General features: G+C 39.3%; 1 protein-coding gene across 16 annotated transcripts in view; it reads right to left on the reverse strand.

Moving 5' to 3' along the window:
* LOC122881575 (focal adhesion kinase 1-like) overlaps window positions 1–13,342 on the reverse strand; it is a 52,550-nt gene extending 39,208 nt beyond the window's left edge. For 5 of the 16 annotated variants that reach the window (XM_044207917.1, XM_044207918.1, XM_044207922.1 and 2 more), the window contains exons 1-6: window positions 1,914–2,025; window positions 1,504–1,583; window positions 1,288–1,350; window positions 1,112–1,166; window positions 586–726; window positions 19–96 (exon numbers count right to left, since the gene is read on the reverse strand). In XM_044207917.1, coding sequence (XP_044063852.1) covers window positions 19–96; window positions 586–726; window positions 1,112–1,166; window positions 1,288–1,350; window positions 1,504–1,583; window positions 1,914–1,988 — 492 coding nt within the window. In that variant the 5' untranslated portion in view covers window positions 1,989–2,025. Of the gene's footprint in view, window positions 1–18; window positions 97–585; window positions 727–1,111; window positions 1,167–1,287; window positions 1,351–1,503; window positions 1,584–1,913; window positions 2,026–4,392; window positions 4,560–4,655; window positions 4,943–11,360 lie in introns of those variants that run through there. The other 11 variants (XM_044207926.1, XM_044207927.1, XM_044207928.1 and 8 more) reach the window with 9 other exon arrangements.
* Window positions 13,343–27,339: the final 13,997 nt, after the last annotated feature.

Here is a 27,339-nt window from a genome sequence, read left to right on the forward strand (position 1 = left end):
GTCCATGTGCACACTCACCGTTGAGCCCTTATCTGTGAGGTAGCTGATTCCTTCCTCTGGTCCAATAGCTAACTCTACTGATATTACCCAACTAGACTAGAGAGGGAGAGAGAAAGACAGCGGGAGAAATACAGCATTAAAATAGACGTCACATTTTATCATATCATCTGCTTTATTAAATTAACATAGTACTGGCAAAAATGTAATATCGATAGCATAAAACAATTTAAGTGTTCTCATCTGTTTTCACTATTTTTTTACATTAAATGCCCTCTTCGACAGACGGAGGTTTGCATCCTGTAGATGACAGTGATACTGCTTTGCTGTAGAGAACAGTATACTAAGAACAATATACTGATACTAAGCAGGACTGTGGAACAAATGCAAAAACTGCAATTGCTAACCTCACCTTGTATGGTTCTGGCAAGCCATTAAATTAAAGACTCCACTCTACATGTTTTCTACCCTACATGCTAAATACGCTTATCCTGCCAACCCCTGTCTTAGTATGATTTTTCAGACATGGAAAATGTATGAATGACTTCACCATTCATCTTTACATGCTTTGTGTGAGTGTTGCCCTACCCCCAAAGCACATTTGAAGCACTCTTTGTCGAAGCGGTAGATGGGAGAGAGTATCTCAAAGAACTTGTGGATGCTCTGCTCGTCATTGAGGTTAGCAAACTGCTTAAAGGTCTGTTGGATCTGCTTACGAAGAGTCTTCGCCTGATAGAGAGAGGGAGGAGGAGGAGAAAAAACATTTCCAAGGGTTAAATCTTTCTGGGACAAAGTTGGTTCAGAGCTAAGAAAGAGAGAACTAACAAGGCACACTGCGAGTGACAACAGGAGGTTTAACTTAATTCCAGACAATCAGATTATCAGACATTCAGCCAGGCATCCATTTAGTCATCAAGTTGGTCTCCCTGTCAGTCAGCCGGTCGCTCAGTCAAATAGCCATTAGCTCATCCAGCTGACTAAGTGGGACAAGGATTTTCTGTCACTGTCACTTCTGTTATCTAGCAATGGAACTTAAATGGGAGACTCTGGCCAGTTAGTCAGGGAGACAAAAGTGGCTGACTTTGTTTCGACATTAACAGCAGTTTAGCCTCACCTTGAGAGAGTCCAGCAGGCTTTTGGGGAAGAACCTTCTCAAACCAACGTCTTTCCTAAGAATAACAGCATCACAACATTTATCTTTGAATCATTTAAATATATTTCTTAAAATACATTCAATCTAAATTAGAGGCAATATGGTTTACAGTGTGGACCAAATAAAATCAATCTTACTCTAGTAGTTCATAATTGGATTTCTTATCCAGGGCGTTGCCTGGCATCTCTCTGAAGAACCTCCTGTATATTTCACAGAGAGAAGGAGATACAGTTTGTGGAAACAGTAAATTAAATGGTCATCACTAGATATTTTAGTTCAGTTATTCTGGAAAACGTCTTCTGATTTTTGTCATTGTTGTGGCATAAGAACTAATGTGTGTGTGTGTTTCTCACCTAATTTCCAAACAGCCCAGCTTTAAAGCAACATCTTGATCCACCTGATCAGCTATATGTTGCATGTAGTCACTCTTGACCTGGAGAAAACACAGTGTGACAACACAACTTTTTATAACAACACTGCTGTAAAGATAAAAGTAGCTTAAAGTTAAAACATTAAATGTGTAGTCTTGTACAGTAGTCCAATGTAAGAGTCTGCATCTGTTTCAAGGTATGTCTGCATTATTATTAGACGTAAAAGCGACAGGGAGGAAGTGACAGAGCAGATTATGTATGAGAGAACTGGTTCAAGAAAATTATAGATATCATTTAAAACAAAAGAAAAAAAATGTAGATTTAGTATTATTTTACAAATAGGACACCTTTCTGTCTCCTCTTTTTTATGTGATGCTGCTGTGTTGGCTCACCTGGTGATAGAGGTAGTTGAGAGAGGGTTTGTCTTCAGAGAAATGGCTGAGGTAACCTTTAGGAAGGTACCGCATCCGCAACTCATACCTGAGAATGACAGAGACGATTTGGCTGAATAACCATACAGTCAGTGCGTGCACACACACACATACACACACACTCACACACACACTCACACTCAATCACACACAGAGAGAGAATGAAATAACATGTAGCATCCTAATTAAAGATATATAGAGATAGAAGGAGCATGCTTACTCAAACATACAGCTCATGCATACAAAGACATCAGGGCATTTTAAAGCCCCCAGTCAACCCAGTTCGAGGTATACTACAGAATGAAAGGCACGACAATCTCAATATTCAGAAATAGATATTTTTTACGTAAAAATATGGTTTTGGTCTGAACAACCTGGAGCCTCATTTATATAAGTGATTGAGTGTTATTAACTGGCACACAATGTGACATTCACTTTGAAACATTTCAATATGCAGGACATGTTCCTAATAAGAAAAACCCCACATCTATCTTAGATATAATGAAAAAAAAAAATCTATAGATATATGTTGTATATCAAGACGTCGTTTTTAGCTTTATGACACAGCTCTACGACACATGTGTTAGCTACATAAAAGCACCCATGAAGCAGTTGATTCTATGTCTTGCTCAAAGTCACCTCAGCAGGGTGGCTTGAAACCAAGTCTTGAAGTTGAAAGAGGCCCTTTCTACTCACTGTATTGCTGTCCTGGTGGCACAGAAAAAATAGCACTTCATATTTTGCTGACAGTGAACTAACAGAGTGATAACCTTGTAATACCATAAAGCATAATGAGATTCCTGCTGTTACACTTGCCAGTTAGCTTTGCCACAGAAGTACCCATATGGGCCATCACTGTTTATAGTGACATATTATTTTATGACTGACATATTGCAGCAACTGCAGTGGAGAGAAATGGGTCAGGAGAGTAGTGAGCTCCAAGCTGCTGTGATGCTACAGGACTGTAGTTAGGTAACAAAGGAAATCAAGGCCGAAGACAAAATGAATAAAACATTGTCGTTCTATAATGAATGAACCAAAAAGAGAGTGTGAGAAGAGAGAAAATGATGCGTGTTTGAGAGAAAAGAGAGAGCTGGATAAGAAAGAAAACACAGATGTGAGAGATGAGAGAAAGAAGGATGGGGAGAAAGATCAAAGTGAAAAAGAGCAACTGCAAGCGCAAGAGACACAATGAGAGAAAACATGCGAGGGAGCGGGATAGGAGTGAGACAGAGTCAATCCATCCCCTGGGCAACTTCTGCTGTTCTAACAATAGCTTGGCAGCAGCAGAAGTTCCTGTGGGCTTGCGGCTCTGCCAGTTGTTGCCAGTTGTTGCTCGGCTGCATGTTAGTGGTGTGAACAACTCGTTCATGTTGAATTAATTTCAATTTTAAATGACTTTTGGTGTAACGCATCAACTGCTGGACAATGGACTAAATTGTGAGGAGAGCTGTTAACAATATCAACTGCAGATCACCAAGCGCCAGCACATTTTGATTATAGGTTGAAAATGCACAGAGCTGCTTTCAGATAAGACAGATAAATAAGATAAATGCTTTCATCAGACAGAGCAGATCATCCCTCATAGCATTTTAGGCCTCTGCATCAAATAAATGGAAAGAATAACGCTCTATAAATTCTAGTTTAATAATAGCCAAAAAATAATACCAACAAGAACGAGTCATTGCATGCAAGTCACATACTGTAATAGAGTCAACTTGTCCAGTTGAATTTAGGTCAATGCCAAACTGTAAACCTTTTATTTATTCTGGCTATTAACTCCTCTGTATTCACATTAGGGAGATACAGATGAATGAGGAAACACATTATATGAGGACTTTTAAATCTCAAGAAAATCAAGACAGGGGCTGTGGTAAAAGGGAGCAACTCAATATTAAATACTTGTAATATGTTTTAATGCTCGTACACAGTTGTTCACATAAGTAATTTTCAGGTATTGGTCTATGGTTTATTGACAGTATAAAATGGTTTCATTGGGACCATATGTTATGTAGCTGTAGCTTGTAAGATAGGCTTAATAAAATACTCTTGGTTGGCAGGTTTGTAACTAAGTGTTGCTTCTATACAGTCCAATTGGGCATTTGTAAAGATGTTATGTTTGTTGTAATGGTCAGCCTCTTGTCCACCTCTGAGGAAAATAAAGTAAAGTTATGTTACTGGCCTGCTATTTGATATTAGTACATCATTGAGGAACCCAGAAGTATCAACCTGCAGCTACCTAAACTACAGCCAGAGGCATCGTCAACACAATTCACCAACGATTGCAACACCCAGACCTGCTCACTGACCTGAGCACACTGTCCATGCATGCATAAACATCACTCTCTAGTAACCCTTATGGAAAAAGTGAAACAAGGGAAGACATGGGGAGTGGGAGCAGACAGTGAGCGTAAAACACTGAATCTTGTTATAATTCTACCTCCACTCCTCCTGGGGGTGCTGTTTCTCATATCGCTCCCTGACATGAGACACGCCCAAATCAGGGTGTAACCAATGGAGTCCATCAGAGTGCAGATGGGTCAGGCGGAGGCCCAGAGAGGACACACAGCGCAATTTGTGGATCTCTGCTATCTTCTGGATGACACCCTGTTGAAACAAGTGGAAGAATGAACAAAGAGTAAGAATAAGAGAAATGATGACAATGTAGGGCTAAGAAAGGTAAGAAATGTTTGTGTGTCTTACCCTGACATCTGTAGCATCTCCATGCCTGATATTACTAGCCCAGGTACATGGCTCGCTGTTTGTCTCAAAGTAATGGAAGATCTTCAGAACCCGGTCCATGGAGCCTGGGGGACGCTCAAGGCCTCCGGCAGAGCTGCTGGTACCAACACTGGTACCACCGGGAATCCCAGACCGAGATTTAACCCCACAACCACCCGCTGATGAGTGATTGTGGTTGGGCTCCAAGTAGGAAGACGACGCCATGCCTGACTCAGATGCTCCTGCTGGGGCTAACTGGGCGTCATATTCTGAAAACAAGAGCGGGACAAACAGAGAGGACAGAGGTCAAAATGTGACTTCATAGTTGACCTGTAATCTGTAATCAACATGTGTTGTATCCTCATTGAAAATATGTTCAATGGTCTGATTCTGTGAAAGGAGAATTACATAGTAGAGGGCAATAAAATCAACGGATTTAAGGAAAGTGCTTCATAAACCCTTTTCAACACACTGCTGAAAGAATAGCTGAGACAGTAAAACACTGACTCAAACAACCTCTCAGTCATCACCAGTCTGTCACTCATACTGCACATTATGTATGTACATGTAGATTATACATACACATTAATAATCAATAAAAAAAGAGAACTCATGCAGAACAAATCCTGTAGATAACTGTAGAAAGAGAGCAGGGAAATATACATGTTTGTGTGTATGCACAATTGCACAATTGCATATACTAAATGCCAATGATTGAGCTTGTGTGTAAGTATGTGTGATGAGAAGGGGTCACGTGTTTCAGTAAGGCTACCAATCAGTCAGTCAGGAAAGAGTCAATATAAAACAGCAAAACACTGACACAAGGTCTTTTTTAGAGGGGCCTAATGGACTCACATTAATCAGATGAGTTTAAAGAAATGAATTCTCAACCATTGGGAAACACTGAGGTCACACTGGACAGCCAACTGCTAAATCAACCGGGCAGTCAGTCTCGACAAGCACTAGGTTTTAACAGCAAGCCACTCAAACATCAGTCAGTAAACTGGTCATTCAGTCTTACCTGCAGCGTTGAGTGGAAGTGGTTTAACAGGTCCAAACACATTTTTACTGTTCTCCACCAGTTCCATGGCTGCTAGACTGCAGTTTCCCATCTGGTGGTTTCTAAAATCTGGCTTGACACACTAAGGTCTGTTGTGGGAGGGGTAGTAAATTGTTCTGGACATACTGGTGTTCAATGGTAGTGGCTGTAGTTGGGTAGCTGCTTGAATAGTAGTGGCTGTAGGTGGCTTGTAGGATAAAAGCAGGATGAATTCTTACTGATGTATTCTTAATGATGAGCTTACAGAAAAACCTACAGAATCACAAGATGTCTAATTTAAGTAAAAAATTAAACCCACTGTTTAAATTCTAACTCCTTGAAAAAATAAACTATAGCTTGCTTCACAATTACTCTATTACCACAGTATGAGGCTACAGCAGGAATAATATTCATATTGCAAAACACAACTACATACCATCCACTTCCACAGATTCTTCCTTTTTGTCTCTGACCCTCTCTTTCACCCATTTACCCGATTTAAGGTTGTTTCTGTACCCCCACTTTTCTACTATAGGTTCAACTTCACACATCTTATCCTTGTGTGAGACGCACGCTCTGCTGCTTCCTGTGTCATACCGTCACTTCCTGGATATCCCTGCAGGCTTTGTTGAGTCATCATCACTACAGTGATTGGTTTCAGCTGACTGTGAATTCTGGCTATCATATGGTAACAAGAGAGGCGCAAGTAAACCAAATCTGATTGACTGACTAATTTCATGGCTTATTTCTAGTACTGGGGATGTAATCTAAAACGAAATACTTTTCCAAAAGACCTGTCTAAAATTGTGATCTTCATCATCATCTATCAGGTTAAAAAGGGCTCAAAGATCTGATTATTTTTATTGGATGACTTATTTAATCCACACAATATGGAGACAATAAATCCAACTGACAAACTGTCAGTTTATGTTAGTGTCAACCCTGGTTGTTTCACTACTGTTGAACAGCCTGTAAACAAGCAACAAAATCACTACTGTTAAATCACTACATTCAGCATTTTTCCATGTTGAGTTCAGGTCACGGTCAGATCACGTCATACTGTTAAAAGAAGGGGAGAAAGAAACAGAGAGGCAGAAATATGGAGACAGATCCGGGGAAAGTTGTTTCAGCACTTTCAACAGCTTGACCTACAGTTGCCTCTTCAAAGGCAGCAAGTGAAATACATGCCTGTGTGTGTGCATGCGCACCATGACTGCAACAGAAGTGTAAAGGATGACATTATGCATCTTATAACTTGACTCAGCACTCTCTTTTAAGAACTTGCTGTATCAATAGTGTGTGTATGGCCTGTGCACAAGTCCAATACACATTATTACATCCTGTAGCCATTGCACTGGTTTTCCTTTATGCAGTCTTTACTGAAGTGGTTGTTGTAAGTGTCCCATAACATTATATTGGGGGGCATCAGATGAATCAATCATCTGTTAGTGCAATTCTCCTTCATCTCCAGTTGAGATACAGTACATGTATGCTTTGTAGATATAGTGTTAGTTTTTTATGTAAATCAGATTTTTTTTTCTAGAACTGCTATTTGGTTTGGTTTCTAGATCTTTGGAAGATCCTCGCTGGATTGAAACATTGACTTGTTCCTATCTTTTGCGTATAAAGTGCCTAAAAGGATCCTTCTTGCTCAAATGTAAAGGGCTAGAAAACAGAAAATTTTTACCTGCCAAGAAGAATTTTTACCAGTTCAAGTATTTCATCTTTAATAGAAATGTACATTTTTAATGCCATTTCATGTACACACCTTCCAGTGACTAAAGGCAAGAAGTCCCAGAAACATGCAAGAAGTGAAAACGCTGCCTAAGTTATATCATGATGTATTAGGTTCTATTAGATTATTTAGCATTTTCTTTCTGAGTCTGTGCAGTTTAAGAAACAGCAAAATTGAGATTAGTTGGTTATTAGCTAAAATAATGAGGTGTATTCAGAAAAGAGTGGAGACAAAGAGTGAAAGTTGACATTTTTTGGTTCAGCAGATGAAGTCTATTGCATGCAGGTGTGTGTACTGTTATTAAAAGTGAGCTCATACTGTAGATGTGATGAATAGAGGCAAGTGTATAATGGTCACAGGCTTTAATACAACAGATTAGCAAAAATCAGATTACAAATGTCCCTCTTACAGTATTACTATTATCATCCAATTAAAATGATACCACTGTGGCTATGATACTATGATTATTGGGTGGCTTGTTACAATCCCTAAAGAGTGTACTGCTGCTATAATACCACTATATCATCTCATTATAACAAAACCAGCTGCCTTGCTAATAACTACCAACTCTGTCTATCTGATGAAAACTATCACCATGAAGAACACATTAAAAAGGTACCAAAGGTAATATTATACTGGCTCTTTGCACACAATAAACATATGAGTGAGATTTTGCAGTACCAATCATTTATAGTCACTCCTCTGTTACTTCAATGACTGCATGATCAGCGCTGCATTTGAAAGGGAAGGAGGTTTGAACTATGAAACACAGTACTCTTGTTGGCACTATATTTCCTATAGAGCTAGAATAAATTATACTACACTCTACACACTACACTCATAAAATGTCTAAGCTTCTGGCCCTGTGTGAGTTTACCTGGACCGAGTTAACCCTAACTCTAATGTTATGTAATGACTATGCATAGAAACAGAAAGAAAGATTACATTTATGATTAATTTACCATTCTAATACAAAACAGTGCACAGCAGAACATTTTATTTGATTAAAGTATTCCAATAACAATCATGAACATAAAGTTTCACATTATGCCCAGACTACGTCCAATCTCAGAAACCCACACACTGACCATGTTCTGTTGTTGAGAGCAGATGCCAGGTTTTGTGTTTGGTGGATATCAGAGTAATGATATCAAAATATTTTGTTGTTTCTTGTAAATAGTGTAACTAACATGTACTAAAATTATGTTGCCAAAAAAACTAATGTCACAGCATTTTTTTAAATGCAGTACACCAGTGTTTGCTGTACTATTCATGAGGATTCATGATAAATTTATATCAAAACAAAACCCTGCCCACAACGTACATGAGTTGTGATACAGTTGCACAACATATGTTCAGTTGCTATAAAAGCTACTCTCTCTTAGTTTATATCCAGCCGTCAAGCCTTGTCTCAGAGGGGCACGTTAAAAAATGTATTGGGGGCATTATTTTGACTGCAACTCGTTTTTAAATAGAAGCAGTTGCACCAGAGGAGCTATAGAGTCACAAACCACAGTCAGCCATCTGCTGCTGCTCCCTCACTCACTCAGTCAGTAATCAGATTAGATATTAAACACTAAAATTGTTGAAACACACGACACAATACTATATAGAGCTTGGTGAAATCCTATTAGAGAAGTAGACATACCTGCATACAGCTACTTTATGCTGTAAATATGGTTACATCACACATAACTAGTATGGTTACCTGTTTTTGCATTCATCAAAAGAGGTCAGTGTTAACATACACAGGTTAGGCTGAAGAAAATATTTGTGATACATGATTAAAAGCTTAATTTGGTAAATTTAGTTTTTTTCAAAATATCAGATATTGTTATGAATGAATGTCAATGACATGGTGAATATAAAGCCACTGGCCTAAGCATCAGTTTTTGTGGTACAGATCAAGGGTTTCTGCCATCAGGTACTTTTCAATTTTTTATATTATCCAGCATGGAAAGATCTGACACTCGGGGCTTTCAAGTTGGCTGCACAATGCATTCTTGTGCATTATGCCATCAAAACAAACAATTGATATTCAATGAACATAAAGGCCTTTTTATTTCAAAAGGACGTCCTTTAGTCACCTGCCTCTATAGCTTGCAAAACCAGAATTGGGGCACTACAAAATATGGATACAACAATTACTGTTTTAAAATAGGTGCACAACACAGCACAGGACAAATGAAACTACTTCTCACTGCACCAATTTCTACTCAACATAACTGCACTATATTCCCACATGCATGCCCTCACACACTCAAATAGGGAAAAGGAGATGAATCAAATCAACTAGGCCATGCAGGCAGCCAGAAAGGGAGCAGGCGGCTGCCAGGCCCACCACCCCCTCTCTCAGTGGGGCTCCAGTGGACGACAGTCAGCCTGTTAAACCACAGTAGGCTGGAGTTGAGCTCTGTCCTGTAGCAGCAGCAGAAAGACGGTTTATCTCCTCGTCTAACTTGTATCTGGGTTACTGGGGTTAGCACAATCCTGGGGGAGCCTAGGTCTCTCTGTCTTCTTCACCATCCCTTTCTCTTCCTCTTTTCCTCAGCTGCTCATTCTTCACATTTATCCCTGTCTTTATGTCTCTTTCCAAAGCCTTCATCTTTTCCTTTCCCTTTCACATGCCAAATCTCCTGTATCCTCGTTTCTCCATACTTTCCCCCTTCATCTACAACTCTTCTCTTCTCCTCCTCTCTTAATCTCCTCCTGTCGCTCATCTCACATGCTCACAGCCCTTTTAGTTCCTGCCTTCACATCTCCATTTGATCCTCCTGTCCTATTGAACCACCTCTCTTCCTTCCTCCCTCTCATCTTTCTCTCATCCTCAAACAATTTCCTCTGCCCTCCCCCACACTACTACAATCACTCTTCCGTTTTCAGCCAAGGATGCGCATTATCTATACCAGGGGAGAGAGAAGAAAAAGCTTGAAGTCTAAACACTGGTTGTGAATCTATATGTGACTGTTCAATACTGGTCTAAATGTCACTTCTATATAAATACAATGTTTTTGATAGCGTGCCAAGAAAAAAAAAGGACCAACAGTAACAGTGTGTGTGTGTGTGTGTGTGTTTGTTTGTGTGTCTGTGTGCGTGTTCTGAGCTGTTCCAGTGACATCAGAGCTAGCAGGCTAACTTATAACCACCATCTCCCCACACGCTCTTATTCACCAACCTAATTACAGCTGCGTACAACTGTAACCCAAATGGCAAATTAACTGACAACAATTCACAACTGTACTTAATTTTGTTTTACAAAGGCTTGAACCAAAGCAAAAAAAAGATATATATTTTTTTTCACTTCAGTATGTTTCATCTTCACACTGCCCTATTAAATCAAATTAAGTGCTTTAAAAATGAAGCTAGTACAAGTAACTAATTCATTGGACAGTTTTGGTGACCTGTCATTCTACATTGCTACATGGACCTGCTGGGAAAATCAAAACAAAGTATATTCTTGTGACTGACAGCTGGTCATGCAGCACTTCTCTGTGCCTTTGACAGCTTTTTTCATTCTCCAGTGGTTACAAAGAGCTCAAGAAGTTAAAACTGGTTATGAAATCCAACCAGCCTGACGAAATACTGAATGTTTAGCAGAATAAGAAGATGCTTCCAAGCAGAGGTAGATATGGCAAACAAGCATGGGAATTCATGGGGATTAATTGACTTTATATTTCATTGTAAATAATGATACCAAGATGGAGAAAGGTCAACTGTCTAAAGGAATATTTTATACTTGATAAACAATGATATGGATTTAATACTACGTAGCTGCAAATCATAACAATTTAGTTAAATTCAGCACTGACGGTAAACAAGAGCATATCCAACTATACACTGTATTTGTTAGTAGACAAGTTTGCATTCAGTTTGCAAATGGTGTGTTTCTATTGATACACTTATTAGTACATACTTGGTAGGGGGTGCTGTGCGTAGATGCAGGCCCCCTTGCTCCAACAGAGAGGGATGCAGCCGCTGTTCTCCATTTGTTTTGTAGGGGGGGCTGTTCAAGGTCTGGCCACAGGGCCCAGACAAAACTGCTGGGCCCCGAAAACAGCATAGAGCCTAGGACTAGGATCGGCTCCTAACCTGGCTTTTCGCAACTTTGAAAAATTCCTGGTAAATAAATTTGAATAAGCCCAGTAAAAGCAAATGGAGATATCATCAAATCTCCCCAAAAAGTTAGAAATTGAGACCTTCTGTGCTGGTAACTGGGCTGTCACTGGTTAGTTACAGGGGTGATAAAATCCATTGTGCAACTATTAGCCACCTCACAAGATAGCCACAGGAAACGCAATAGAAAAAAAAATCAACCAGAGCCAGTGCCCCAGGGTCGTAAGTAACTCCAGTAAAGCAAAGAGCCCAGTAAAAGGAAACAGATGATGTCAAATATCCTTTGTACTGTAAAATCTGATGACACAGCAAGTATCCCACAGGAGGTGAATATACCAGTCCGTTACTGTCTATGCTCTAGCTCACTACACTCGACACCTATCATCAGGGTCCAAGTCCAGCTGATAGAGATGCTCCAAATGTTTTCATCTTTAAATAACACAGAGATAAAAGGTCTGACTCAGCTTCTCACATGCACTGTGGCCCAGCATGCAGAATCTGTCCACGTCAAAGTTAATCTGGAAGTCAGACCTTATTCTGCAACAACAAAAGAGTCCTTGTGGGTGAAGAGGATTCAGTAAGTTGCTTGAGGACACTTCAGCAGGGTGGAGGCTTCCCGAAACAGTCATTCGAGCCTGGCTTCTGTGGTGGGGGGATGATTTCTCTACCCATTAGGCCATCCTGCAGTCCAATAAATCCTCACAAAATATCAAATTCAGGTCTTCGGTGCACAGTTGCTGATCCAATTAATCAATCCTTGATGTGAAATGCAAAGAACGATCTTAACTCACAGGGTTTAGCAACGTATGTCAAACATCCAGGTTACACAATAACGCTGCAAAGTAAGACTCCATATAATCACATCAAAGTATAATTTTCAGTAGTAGTAGTAGTTTTGTTCTGTTAATCCACAATGTTGTCCAAAGGAGACGGCAGGATGGATGGCAGAAAGAAGAAAAAGAAACTGGCATCAGAGAAGAAAGAGCTGAAAATGTAGGGCAAAGAGAGACGTAGAGAAATGGAGCATAGTGAGGGAGAGGTGGATGAGAGTGACCGACGCAGGATGGAAAAAGGAGAGCAAGACAGAAAAAGAAGGATGAAGACAGACGAAGACAGACAAGACTGGGAGAGACTAAAGGATGAGTTTAATAAGAACAGAATGATCAAAAAAGAAAGAAAGAATTAAAAAGACAAAAAAAGAAGAAATAAAGAGCAGGATGAAGAGAGAAAGCGGAGAAACCCCAGGGAGAAGCTGAGCCTCACATTCTCCAAAGATCTGCCACAATGCTCTGAGCCTGCAGGAGTTAACCGGGTCAAAGCAGCTGAAGGGAAAGGTCAGGAACAAAAAAAGCTGTGATGTGAAACCAGGCAGGATGGGAGTAGGACTACGAAGAGAAAATGACGTTGCAGGAGTGGGTTGGAGGAAAAAAAAAATTGATGCAGTAAATCTGTTTCCAAGTCAGTCAGCTGTGTGTTGTTCAGTCTGGCTTCTGAAGGCTTTCTTCTGGAGCCGCGGAAGAGCAACTAGATCACAACATCATTCCCAATCTCTCTCCCTCTCTCTCACACACACACTGTATATCCAGTGCAATCCTTGAGCAGTCGAAATGAGTGCACCAAAGAGAGTGAGAGAGTATGTGTGGAAGCCAGATAGAGAGTGTATGTATACAAGAGCGCGTGTGGCTAAGCAGGTAAGCGACTGCATGTGTGTGTGTGTGTGTGTGTGTGTGTGTGTGTGTGTGTGTAAAAGTGTGTGTAAGTGTCAGCAAAGCAAAAAGAGTCTGTGCGCAAAATACTCAAAGTGAGTGTGTGCATGTGTGAGCCAAGTGTTTCTCCTCTGCTGTGTTTTCGGTATATGCTGCTGTGACCACGCTGCGAAAAAGCTGCTCTGCTCACTAACAGGCAGAACCAAAGTGGAAGGGTGTGTGGGTGTGTGTGTGTGTGTGTGTGTGTAGGGCAGAGAAGGAGAAAGACAGGAGGAGGATGAAGGAGAGATAGAAATATTGTAATTGAGACTTGATGCAGTGGAAAGTAGGCGAGCTGATTGGACAGTACTTAAATAAATAATAAATATGTTAATAGGAACCACATTCTTAATCAACACTCCAAGTTTAATAAACAGACACTCACACAAACCCAACACACTCACACACACCAGGTTTTACCAGGATTAGAGCTTAGCCACTGAAAACATACATTCCACACTTTGGCCTCTTAGAACACTTGTTTCCCTCTGTATTTCTTTTCATTATCCCCCTTGTCTGTCTGTCTGTCTCTTTCTACTGCCCTCAGCGGGTCTCTGCTGCCCTCTTTCCTCACTTGTCTCTCCTCCTCTCCAAACATATTTCACCTGCTCCTGCAGCATGCCAGCTCTTCATTGGCAATAAAGCACTCTTGACACTCAATCCCTCAGATACGCCAAAGGACAAGATGATCATGAACACTTTCTAGCTAAGCTTCCAGCTGCAAAACACTGACAACAATAATATTGTGATTATTTTGTGACACAAACTGGTGGACGGCATGTAGGTATATATTCAATTATTTTAGATTTTGCACCAAACAAGAACAAGTCAATAAACAATGCAACAGCCCTTCAGATTACTCATAATTACTACAACCACTAGAGGGCTTTGTCACTTGAACGTAAACATATGTCGTTTTGGGGCACTTGCTGCAACAACTGATGCTGTTGTTTTTCTTGGGAGGACAGTTTCAACAAGAAACATGTTTAATTAAACACTAGGATGCACAATATAAACACAAAGAACTGTTTTAACAATAAACAATGATCAATTTAATATTTGTGCCATAAATTGGGCTCAGCACCAATACACCAAATGCCAGTTTTGACCAGGCATGAGTCTTTGGTACATCCTCATGTAAAATGACACAAGAATGAGCAATATGAAATGATTAAGACAAAATAAGTACAGCCTTTTGGTTTTTGGAAATTGAAGACATCCATGCTGTAATTTTCTATTTTTTAAAATCAGTTATGTAGCTTTAGTTATCATTGATTTACTAGATTTTAAACAAAATGTGATGCTGAAATGCCTCGGCCACATTCAGGCCATGACTGCAGATCTGTCTTCCTGTGTGTTCTGAGTCGTATCACCATTAAAATTGTTGCACTATTCTGTCCTAACAGAGTTACAGAGGCTGAATGTTATGTACAGTATGCTCGCCACTAAAAATTAACTTGTGATCCTTACCAGCAGTCTTGAGAATAACAGTATTCCCAGGGCTGTTATTGGCCACAGATGTTCAGTTTACCCAGTCTGCACACTGCGTGCCATGCTACTGTTACTTTCTAGCAAAGTACATCAAAACTACAAAACATCGTCTCATTATAAGTTTCAGTTAGCCCCAACCGCAACTTTGGCAGCACGTCTCCCACTGGAGACTTGCCGAAGTTAAGGTCAAGTAATGTAAATTATGTTTCTGTCCTTTTCAGGAATGACAAGTTCTCAACTCCAAATATATAACATCCTCTTGGAAATCTTAGGATCAGCGGTTACCTAGCAACCAGCCATGGAGAGAGATTGGAGCTAAGGGCCATAAAATGTCTTATCTATACCTATGAAATTATTCAGCTCTACCTCCATCCACTCCATGACACACAAAACACTGTCTCTCTTTAAGTCTGAGTCAAGACTAAGACCAAAGAACATCATGCCTTGTGAAAAATAAAAGTGAATCTCTCTTAATTATCATGAAAAATCTAACTGAAAGGATACTGTACACAGTATCTACGCTGCACACACAAACTCACAGGTATGCATTGTACACTTGGATGTTAAACACTTTTACATACTTTTAAAGTAGTATAAAGGTTTGATTTCTACCAGTTGACAGGTAGTTCAACAATATGTAAGAAAAAAGTGTACTCACCAGTGTAGTATGATATTCTGGAAATATCTGGAACAGAAAAGGGTGAGGGGGAAAAGAGAAAAAAAAACAAACAAGATTTCACTTTTTGTGAACATTTGTGTATATAACACTGTCACAGTGAATTATTCACAATGTAGTAGAGTATCGTCATGTAATGGATTACGTCATGGCATCAATGAGTGCCACTGTACTACAGCATAATTGAAAATGATACAACAGCAGCCGAGTTACTGATTTACTGATTAGATTTTTCTGTGATCAAAAGTATAAGAATATGGTGTTTCTTCCTGACCCCGGCAAACTCCAACAAATTCAGCACATTTTGCAATTCATTGTCCATGCAACTGATACACTCAAGTATCAGACACTTGATAGGCACAGATCTGCCTTGCATGCATGCACAGATAAACTGTATCTTTTTGAATGTATGGTGATGAGCTACTGCTTTTCTTATATACTGTATTCTATTTAAAGTCCAATTTTATGAGCTTCTTCTTATCCCTCCACAGCACAACAGAGAAAGATGAAAAAGGGAACGCAAAGAAGGAAAAGAAAAAGGAATAAATACAGAGGTGTAGAAGGAGACAAAGGTAGAGAAGAAGACAGGTGGAGTGAGTTAGAAAATTTTATAACAAGAGAGCAGAGCTAAACAGAGGAGGGCATCATATCACAGGATCATTGAAAAATGCAGCCATTGGCAGGAAGAACACTGACATTAGTTATAAATTACTTACATAAATTAACCAATTATCAATATGATCAATTAATTTTCTGTTTACTGACTGACAAATCATTTTAGCTAACCAACACATCAAAAAGGACTTTCGTCACTTGGAAAGTGACTGTCCAATCCGATTGATTACAATGCTTACTCTATTTAACTGAAAGGAGTCAATTTCTAATCACACTAAGCACATCCACTGGTTTACATGTCAGCACTGACCAACCAGTGACTCTGCAGAAGCTCTAACGAATCAGGAGGATTTAATATGAGCTGCATTCCAGACATTCGGAGAGAGGCGAGAATCATGACTTGGCAGAATATATCTGCTCTGTCATGCTGTAATAACTTCACCCACCGGCCTCATTCAACTCTCAAATCTGTCTCATAACCTCACCACTCCTCTATCCCATCTTTACACTCACTCTTTACTGCGCTCTCTCATGTACAAAATGACACCAAAATGAGCAATATGATGAAATGTCCAACACCCTGAAGCTACGCTGACATCCGTTACTAAGCAACAGATACAAAGCAGGTCTGTGGTACCAATTAGGATGCCAAGGCTTTGTCTTATAATATATATAAGATAAAAGCTGTGTCCCAATTCCATACAACCTACTACTACTGTACATTATGTGCTATATACCAATGTTCAAAGTATGCTCTTGTTACAGACAGTATGCAAGAAATGAATGTACTTTATTTTAACTTTTTCTACATGAAATGATATGGTAGAGACACACCGAGAGACATGACCAAAATTGCAACTTGAAAAGCTACAACCAACTAAATTTAAAGATGTTTTTGCATTCATCATTTGTTTCGAGCTGTAGCTGTGTGCCGCTTCTGTACTACATATCAATTCTAAGCAGGTTTTGAGTGTGTAGTATGTTCATACTGAAAAGGTGGCAAAATAAACTATACTCAAAGAAAGCCGTTTGTAGTCTAAAGAAAGCTTGATTTCTTTGGTAATTGCACAAAGGAAATTGAGCAGGTGCTCATAGCTGGAACACATTTTGGTTGGTGGCAAAAGAAATTAAAAAAAAATTAAGTATTAAATATTTGAAAAAACATTTTGATGTCTATGTGTGAAGTTTAATTGGCAGTGATGTTCATGATTATTTCCTGTTAGTATAAAACAGTTAAGTATGTTGTTTTTTTTGTACTAACTGCAATACTACAATAATACACAATCTACTGTGAGAATTAGTATGAAGTACATTCTGTATACAATTAGTATGAAGTATGGAACTGGGACACTGGAAATGAAGAACATACTCGCAGTATGTTCTTCATTTCCTTTATACAACGCATTGTGAGTGAATAGAGTCCGTCAGTAGCATATTCTGAAATAACAAATTAAGAATCAATACTGACATCTTTTGAGTTTACTTATTTCACTTTTCCAGTGCAAAAACACATTTTGGTTATTACTTTGATTTAAACATTTTACTTGGTTGGATTCACTGCTGCTTCACATAATGTCCTCTAATCACATAATCCAATTCGTTCCTGGCAGAGTTGTGTCCAAAACGTTGGCTACAAGTAGGATGCTATTAACAAAAGCAGAACACCACCAATCCTGGCATTATTTTCTCTCTCCCTCACTCTGAGTCAAAAAGTCACTAGTGATAAAAGCAGCATTTAAGGATGTACTGAAATGTGTCTTGGTGTTAAAAATATATCTATGAATAGAATGCTGAAGCACACATTTGCTCTAAGCAGCTGCCTTTAGTTTATACATTTACTGTATATTCAGACGGTGTAGTCCCTCATTCGTCCAGGAGTGTTCTATCGTAGAAAAGGTTTCAGTCATAGTGATTCTGAAAACAGTGTCCAGATGACTACGACTGAAACCTTTTCTACTGTATATTCAAATGTTTCAAATACCTAACAGAAGTACAACAACATGCTTGCCTTGCCATGAGACTTGCCTTTTCTGACTTCAGACAAACCTCTAGGCAGAGATATTTTCTCAATGTCACCAGAAATGACCTAGCTTTAAACCCAACTTTAATCTTTCATATCCACAAATAATGACCCAAAACTAGAACCTGTTATAAAAACAGTACTGAAACATCTGTCACTGGAACCGCTTATAACATTTTTCACTTGCAAGCTTCTCCCTCCTACTCTATCACATTTTCCCCCTCACGCTCTCAGCCTTTTTTCTTTCTCTCTCCCACTCAAGAGTCAAAAACGATCGCCTCTGGCTGTAAACCACAGAGGCTACGCTACAGCTGACACCACGCAAAGGGTATTGCACAACTCCATTCTCATCCAGAAAACAACAACAGCCTTTTGCAGCTCCTCTGCACTGATCAGCCTGGATCAGAATAGAGTACAACAGAGTAGAGTGATGCAGGACTGAGTGCAACATCAGAGAGGAGAATAAAGTCACCACAGTAGTTTAATGAGGTAGCTGTCATTGTAAGTAGCAGCTATAAAAACATTATTGTAGCATTGGGATTACTGCAGAGATAGGGAAGTAAGACAGAAAATGGTCTGACTGACCCCAGTGCCTTTTTTCACATCTGCATTTTTTTATGTTTGGCAGAAGAAGCCTTTATATGCGCTGACGTCACTAAAACATTTTTATATGTTGTCTGTTGAAACACCTGTGTTAATAACCTTCACAGGCCAGCTACAGTACATAACCCAGGAGTGGCCATCCTGTAGGTGCCAATAATGCTTGAACATAATGCACTACTACATTTTCCAGTGCAGCCATATCAGTTCAGAGAGGTCAGTAGTACACAGTACAAAACCCTTTATAAAGTCTGCTCGTTGCAAATAAAAAAAGGAAGATACAACAGAGATACTAAACTTAACACAGGTATTTTACCAACTTGGGACCAGCTGTCAGATCATAACCACAAAATCATAACAATAATTATTTTTCCTATTTTAAGTCATTCTATCTATCTCTTTATGAGGTGGATCAAATCAGTGATGCGACAGAATGACAATGATTAATTTGTGAGTGACATTATTTGAAGAGTAAAATGTTTTTGGCTTTATATAAAGTCAGTTATATACAGGGCAGGACTACAGCATGCACTCTCAGATCCCCCATTATGCCCTCATATTCTCACTGTTTTCCCCTGAATTCACAGATTTACAGTTTGACATATTTTTTTTTTTTTTACACAAACAAGCCTTTTTTACAACCTGTTTTATGGCTCTACATCAGTGTGCAGTGCACTGCACCAAAGTTAACGTTTACAAATACATTAATCCAAACCACCACGTCTCTGGGGTCCCACAGAAGCTTCACAGCTATAAATTCTTATAGGAACTGAGAATAAAGGATTTTGCTATTAGACACCCACAGTTTTTGGTATTTTGCTGTATGTTTTTATATGAATTCCTCTATGTAAGCTACTTGACTAAAAAATGTGTCTGCTGTCAGATACAAAAAAACAAATTGTGGTATGAAAAGAGAAAATATTCATATGTGATATGACATTTTACAGCCAGAACTGTCCAACCATGGATTAATGTATCTGTTCTTACTTTTAAAACACTTGAGGTGCAACATACTTTAACAACCTCATAAGTGGAAACATTAGTCATATTTAAAAATGAATCCAGTGCTTCTCTGGCTGCTGGTCTAATCACAACTTTTAGATGCATTTCTGCAGAAAATGCAAAGTAAAGTAAAATGCAAGGAAATTTGACTTCCCATTATCATGCAATCCAATGTGATGAACATCAACTAGACAACCTGACATGACAACAGATGTTGTGCTATATATGGATTTTAGAAGCAGGTGTTAAAATGATTGCAACATTGATTTTTTCCATATTGCAGAGCCTAATGGTAATGTCAGCTATAGGGGAGTGTCAATTATGTCACACAAACTTGCTTAGTGTAGCCCATTGCTTCGAAAATACATCTAGAACTATATGTAAACCTAAAAGAGTATATATTATTTTGATGAGGTGTAATACAAGTTATTTCTCAATCACAGTATCTGACAGTGAGTGCTGACCACATGGAATAAGTTAAACAAAACAGCGAGCTATGGATGCAAATAGGGGAAGACTGATGATGACACAACAATAGCACATTTCCAGTCATAGTTTCACAGGTCTTAACAGATATCCTGCTGCTGTACTGTCCCAATTAAAGGACAACCATAGCTCCAACAAACAGGCATAAATAAGTTCAAGATCTAGCATTTTTATTTTCATTTGTAATCTGACAACTAATTCTTCCAGGAAAGTTTAATGGATGGAAGCATCAGCTAAATTGCTAAAGTGCAAATATAACTACATTACGTTGCTTAGACACTCACTTAGGTATTAGGCTAAGTGAATCCGACAATGTGTTCATCTATGTAAGTGGGAAGAATATGACACAACCCATCAGGTATCTTAGCTATAGCTGTTAGTGCAAGAGCAGAAAACATGGCCCAGGGCACAGGATGGGTGTTGGAGGTAGAACTGTCTTGGAATTCAATACAGCACAATAAAGTAACCACAATTGAGGCAAGGCACGAGACAACACAACTTTAACTGACATTATACGGCAGAGTTTTACATCCTTTTTAGATTAAGAGGGTGTGTGTGTTTATATATAGTAACTATTGCAGACACAAACACACATTTATTTCTTTATTTCCATAGGTCTGAGGATCATCTGTATTCAACTGCATAGACATATATGTGGGTTTGTTAAAAAGGTAAATAAAACTCTAACAAGAACAAAATGGTTTACTATTTGCTTTTTAACATTTCTTATACTTATCAGATCAAACTGACTCCTTTGGATAAGCAGATTGTTAAATTATAGTTGTCAATCTTTTGTCTTTCATTGTCATAGGTGCCAGTGCCGGTGAAGTGTGGCAGCACTTTTTGGGAACTGTAGTCACAGTGGTAGTGATAGTCACAGTAAGAATAGCAATGACAGGAACAGTTGGAGCAATAGTAAGTGGTAGTGGTAGCAGTGGTTGTTATATTTCATCTTAAGGTTTGTAGGAATTTAAAATGGTTCATCATATTATAGAAAGGTAAACAAGTAAAAAAAAAAAAAAAAAAACTCCATTTGGACAGGACAGCACACATCCATTCACTCTATGTTTCATGGAAACAAGCCGAGCAACCAAATTCAAAAAACATTCAGGGCAACAGATACAAACAATCACTTCATTTGTTCCAATTTATTCATTTGTCAAATCTGTTGTCAGAAGCAACCAACCGGGTTTATCAAAGGAAAACAGCAGGCTGACACTGTATCAGAGCCTTCAGCGTCTTTGTTTGTGCTCCACACTCTACCTGTCTGTGAGGTTTTCACATGCAACTGCTTGCACAGCGGTGAGCAGCACAAATTCCTTTCCAGCCCTCAGCCTGCCAGACCCTCTCTACCTGACTAACACAGAGCACCCATACAGCAATCCAATCATAGCCGAACACATTCCCTGAGCCCTCAGTATGACTACACACGTTCATACCTCCATTGGTGCAGCCCAGGAAATCCCAGAACTGCATGCTGGCAGTCGGCACACAGAGGACTGTACCTCTGCTGAATCAAAGACGCCTGTATATATTCCTGTTCCGTCTCTCCACTTCCTGGTTGTACTGTATGCTGTCACTTATAGGAGAGGGAAAACACCCGCCCACTGACTGTTTCGGACTGACACACCTGGGGGCTGAGTTTCATTTCCAAACAGCTGCCTCCTTCTCCTAAGCTCTCGTTTCAAAACGCCTTCTCCCTTTGCTTCCCATCTTATCCACTACTCATCTGTCTCTCATCTTTATCTTTTCCTGACTTAAAACAGACTGGTGTAAAGATCGATCTAACATCGTCATTGTTGCTTTCCCCATCCCTGCCTCTTCGGATTAGTGGAAGTAATGGGAGAGGAGGCTTAGGAGAACAGACAAGCAAGAGAAACAAAGCCACAGCAAAGCACAAGCCCTCCTATTCATCTCTTGTATGAATAACAAGTGCATAAAAAATACGATCTACTAACAAATGCAATTTAAGTGAGAAAGAGTCTTCATATGTACACTATAATCAGACATTTAAATTTAAATCACACAGGTTAAGACAGATGGCAAAAAATGACTGATATGCACATGATAGGTTTTCATTTATCTGACTGTAGACCTGTGTACAACACCTGAAAACAGCCACGAATCGCAGCACTGATGATTGGACATGCAATCTGGCAAACATTAACTAGGCTTTCGATAATATCTACACAGTAAGGTTTCAGCTTGTGTTCATTTATTGGGAAGTGACTTAATGAAAATCAGGAAAGTGAAATTTCCTGATAACTAACTGCCAAAAAATGCTGTCATATCCCTTTTTCGGGAACAGCGGGAAGCGAGTGGGAAGTCATTAGAAACATTTTATCACATTTTGATTTTATTTATTAAAAAGTGAGCTAATACCAGCCTTAGCAAGGCGTGTATTCAAGTATGAAACATTCAAATATTTCCTCTGCTAGTTGTCATTCAATATTAAATGTTCTTTTTTTTTTGTCCACAATCATGTCAAAATATCTGAGGATACACTTTTGGGGTCCTGACCCTCCAGTTTGGATGCTAGGGGATGTGTACAGAGATGTGATCATGGGGCAACACAGTCACATAAAGGCAGGAAACAAGATGGGAAAAAGGCAGGAAAACAGAAATCTGTAGGAGACATGACTTTGACTCCAAAACCCCTGAAAACCAAAAGAAAAACAAAGACTAATCACACCTACAGGGCTGCTGGACACCAGACTGTACATGATGTTTAGTTCTGAACATTTTAGCATTGCACCTAAAATATTAGTTTAATCCCATCGCGCATGCTAAAGAAGTGATTTGTGGTCCTAAAACCCAGGCCTGGTTCAAATGTTAATACATTTCACTCGGCCTACCACAGCGATAAGTGTACAGTATTGTGGTTGACAAGCAACCCAAAGCAGTAGAGACGCACAGGTTATGTACGAACTGCCCCCTTTTGTCTCAAAACCGTTGCTTGCAACAATAAGTCTCAGTCTGAGCAACTCGTTATTCATCAAAACACAGATGTTTTGGCACAGCGTTGTTGCTCTGCATGACAGAAATCCTCCTTGGCTTAGACCTTTGCACCTAACTGGAGAAACAGAGAGGGGTGGTTTCAGCCACTGCACCACTGTCTGTCTGTCTGTTAGGAATACAAATGACTTCGCGGTGTCAAAATGACCAGTATTTCACATCATTCAGTCCACGATATTTTACCATAAATCCTAACACCAGCTCCTAAAAACACCCCCTCATATTGCATTCGCGTTAACCCCATTGTCTGTGTGTGTTACCCCCTTTAATGCTAAGCTAGCTCGGCTAACGGTGGGTTATTCCCATTTAATCCGCCCCCAGAGTGATCAATACTTACCCGCTTTTTAGACCTGGAGCCCGGCCGCAACTACTCCCCTTAACCGGCCACCTTTTCCAGCCAGTAAGTTTGAATATTATATATGTATACCCGTTGATATCAGAGCCGGCTTGGTGGCTGTATCTCTCCGTTATGAGTCCCTCTCCCTGTCCGTTTTTGTCCACAACAGCGCCGTGCCCGGTAGTCGGTGTCCACTGACGCTAGCTGTTAGCGCTGCTGTTGCTGCTGCTGCTGCTGCTGGAGCCTGAGCTCCTCCAACATGGCTGCAGCTGGCGGGGCTCACTGACAGGAGGAGAGGGGCCCAGCGTGTCCAGGACTACTGCAAGGGTCCCCTTTTTTATGTAAGACACCCAATTTCACAATATCCTCCATTTATTTTGTCATAAATGAGGCATGGATTTATATGAAATGATGTGATGGAGGGTAAAGCTATCCAATCTCAGTCGACCCATTTCATTACACTGTACAGTAGCCTTTGTGATCAAATTGATGGTTGTGTTTAGGGTCTTTACAGTAGTTAAACAAGGAATAATGCTTTTCTGAAAGTTCAATTCTAACAGGTCAAGGGGCCCACAACTGAAAGATCCAGTTACCCAGAAATGTCAAGGTGCAATTTATTCATCCATAAAATCATGGAAATTACAGTGCTCACATAATAATAAACCAATGCTGATTACAGAACAAAAGAAATAAATACCCATAAAATAAAACACATAGATTAAAAACAGCATAAAACTATATTCCTGATAAAAATGATTTAGAAAAAAAGCATATGGTAAAAGAACAATTTAAACAATAGCATAACAAAGCAGAATTTCAATTAATGCCCTTAAGCCCACACGACAAAATAACATGCAGTAGCAAGAGAAAATATATGAAAAGCACTATATGTGACCATATCACATGGTATATCAGATATAAACATAGAATTAAACATAGAATACTTTCAAACGTTGATGGTAAGCCCTTAAGAACTCATACTGAAGTATACATTATTTGATTTTATTTTTTAAGAGCTGTGTGTGTGTGTATGTTGGGAAGGTGTCAGAGCAGTGTTCTTTCACAACAGACTGCGCAGTGTGAAAGTAAAACTGCCATTGCCACTGTCAAACTACCAATTTTTTGGTCTGTAATAATGTCTTTTTGCCTCACTGGTGATGGAGTTGAAGACAAAGTTGTGTAAACTGAGTTGCAGTCAGTGATTAACAACTTCTTTGCTGCAGGTAATGAGATAAAAGTAGTGGGGGGGCACAAACGTCTATGAACAAAATAGTCATTATCTCACTGTGCAATAGATACTGAGTGAAGCTGAAATTAAATTGCTATGCCCTTTGTCAGCCCCACTTCATGCTAGTAATCAGCCATCAAATCCACCTTATAGCACAAATCACAAATGTCTACTAAAGTGGATGATGAAAATGTGCAGGATTTAGTGTTTTTATGATGCAGCCCAATGCACCAAAGCACAGTGAAATAAAAGGAAACAGAAGATACATGTAAGAGCCCACAGTTGTGCTGGAGCTGATGTCTCATGTTTAAATTAAATCTTCAGAGATTTCTGTCATCCATTATTCATCATAGCATCATAATGTAAGCCAAACAAAAGAAACTTGGAAATAAAGATGCACCCTGAACACACATGCACACACACAAACAGAATTATTGTGACTTTGATGCTGGCTGCCATTATGCTGTCTTGGATCTGTGTGTCTCCACTGTCTCGCAGTCACAGCCCAAAACAATCCATCTACTGACGGGCCTACACTCACAGTCCCACCTACACATACAGTACATTCATTGCATGCAGCTAATATCCATACGCACACAAATGCAGACACACACTCAATTCAAAGATTATTTTCATCCACACAGAAAGAAATTGTGGCGCAACAGAGGGTGACACTTAGGTGGATTAAAACTCATGACGTCATAGTTACATGATATCCGCTGGGCCACCAGTATACCCCATTTTCACTTTCGGCAGTCACTCAGCTTGGCAGCTATTGGGACAAACCTATTATGTTTGGTGTAAAATGAATCTGTCCTATATAATTCAACAGTATGAGAGAGGAAGGAAAGGGTAAATCAACCTTGAGCCAACTGCAGGCCCCCGCATACTCTATGCAGTAAAATCCCACTGTGTACTGTAGGTAGAGAAGTTGATGTTGTGGCCAAACAAGTTGTTTTGCAGGGGAATAAGAATTCGGATGTCTCAGTATTTTACTAACTTCTGAAAATTATTTAAACAAATACAGGAACAGACATATCATAAGAATCTGAAATCAGTTGCCAGATTTAAAAAGGGAAAGCACATTTATAGTACGGAAGTCATTTGGAATGATTCCTGTTTTCAAGCATTTTGATTTTTATCCAACTCTCCCACCTTTATTTGCCAAAGACTTGCAAATTTCTTGTTTTACTATCCTTTGACCTGTTATTGTGCGTTTCAAACTGTAAAAAATAGTTAAATAGCTTAACAGGATCAGAATCAGCAAACAAAACAAAACAAAAAAAATGAATAAATCTCTCACGGTATGTGAGTGTGCATGTCAGGGACCATGAGTAGGGATGGAAAAAAACAGGGATTTGAGACAAACTATTATACAAAGCGCTTTAATCCAGTCCTCTGGGAAAGGACAAAGGCTAAATATGAACCATAAGAGATATTAAAAAGATCCATAGTGCTGTGCTAGATGAGTGATATTAAAAACTGAGCTGGGCATAAATTGGATTTCTATGTGATCTGAATTTAGTTGTCAAAACAATGTATACATTCAAGCAGTTTGGACTGGGTACAGAAGTGCCTTGAATGTTATTTGGCCACATAACCTGACCACTAGAAGAGGTTATAGATCGCCATCTAGTGGGCAGATTGGAGAGGTACACTATGATTTGTCTTTACACAGAAGTCAGCCCATAATGTCATCAGAGAATGTTTATAGAAATTACAATCTCTTTGCAAAATGACTCAATGAACATCATTTTATGCCAGCTTTTTTTTTACAATCTTATGTGGCTGAGCACATACACATCATCATCAATTAGGTCAGTTTCAGGTGAAACTAGGCAGAGTGATCAACAGATACTCAGGTAGACTCCTTCCTGAGGGCAGGGCTTATGTAACACAGAGTAGCTTAAATTTATGAGTTCCCAGTCCATTTTTCACAATTGAGAATGACTTCTGGATGGGAGCCGAAACGTCTTGATTCCGAAAACAGTGTCCAGATGACTACGACTGAAACCTTTTCTACGATATCATCAATTGTGATGACAAACAAACCTTAGAAAAACCTTCCACCTTCATGACAATCTGTGGTGGTTTTCTTATTACGGCAGCAGTAATTGGCAAGTGGTGAATTGAATCAAAGGAAAGAGACAAAAACAGTGCTGATGGACAACATTAACCTTTGGCATGACAAATATAAAGATTGATGTAACAACAATTAGATTACCCTTTTCTTTGAGTACTAAAGTTCCTGGTAGATTTATTTATGTTTGGGTTGCTGCTCCTGATAGAAATACTATCTGAAATAATAGCTCTTGGCACTTTAATCTTAAATGTCTTCTTTGTCTACCCTTTCATGCATGACGTCCACTTCAGTGGACAGATATTTGGCCATTTTGAACCATTTAAGTTATAGTACCATATCCCAACCACCACTTGGCGGACCCCCAAAGCGTTGTCTACGATTCCATTTGATTATTATCTTTGTATCTCTTTGTCATTTTGAGATGTTGCATCATAAATTCAAAATAGCGACGAAAAGAGGAGATGCACCAAGTACCTCAGGA

The sequence above is a fragment of the Siniperca chuatsi genome, linkage group LG9 (assembly GCF_020085105.1).
Source record: "Siniperca chuatsi isolate FFG_IHB_CAS linkage group LG9, ASM2008510v1, whole genome shotgun sequence".
Lineage (NCBI taxonomy): Eukaryota > Metazoa > Chordata > Actinopteri > Centrarchiformes > Sinipercidae > Siniperca > Siniperca chuatsi.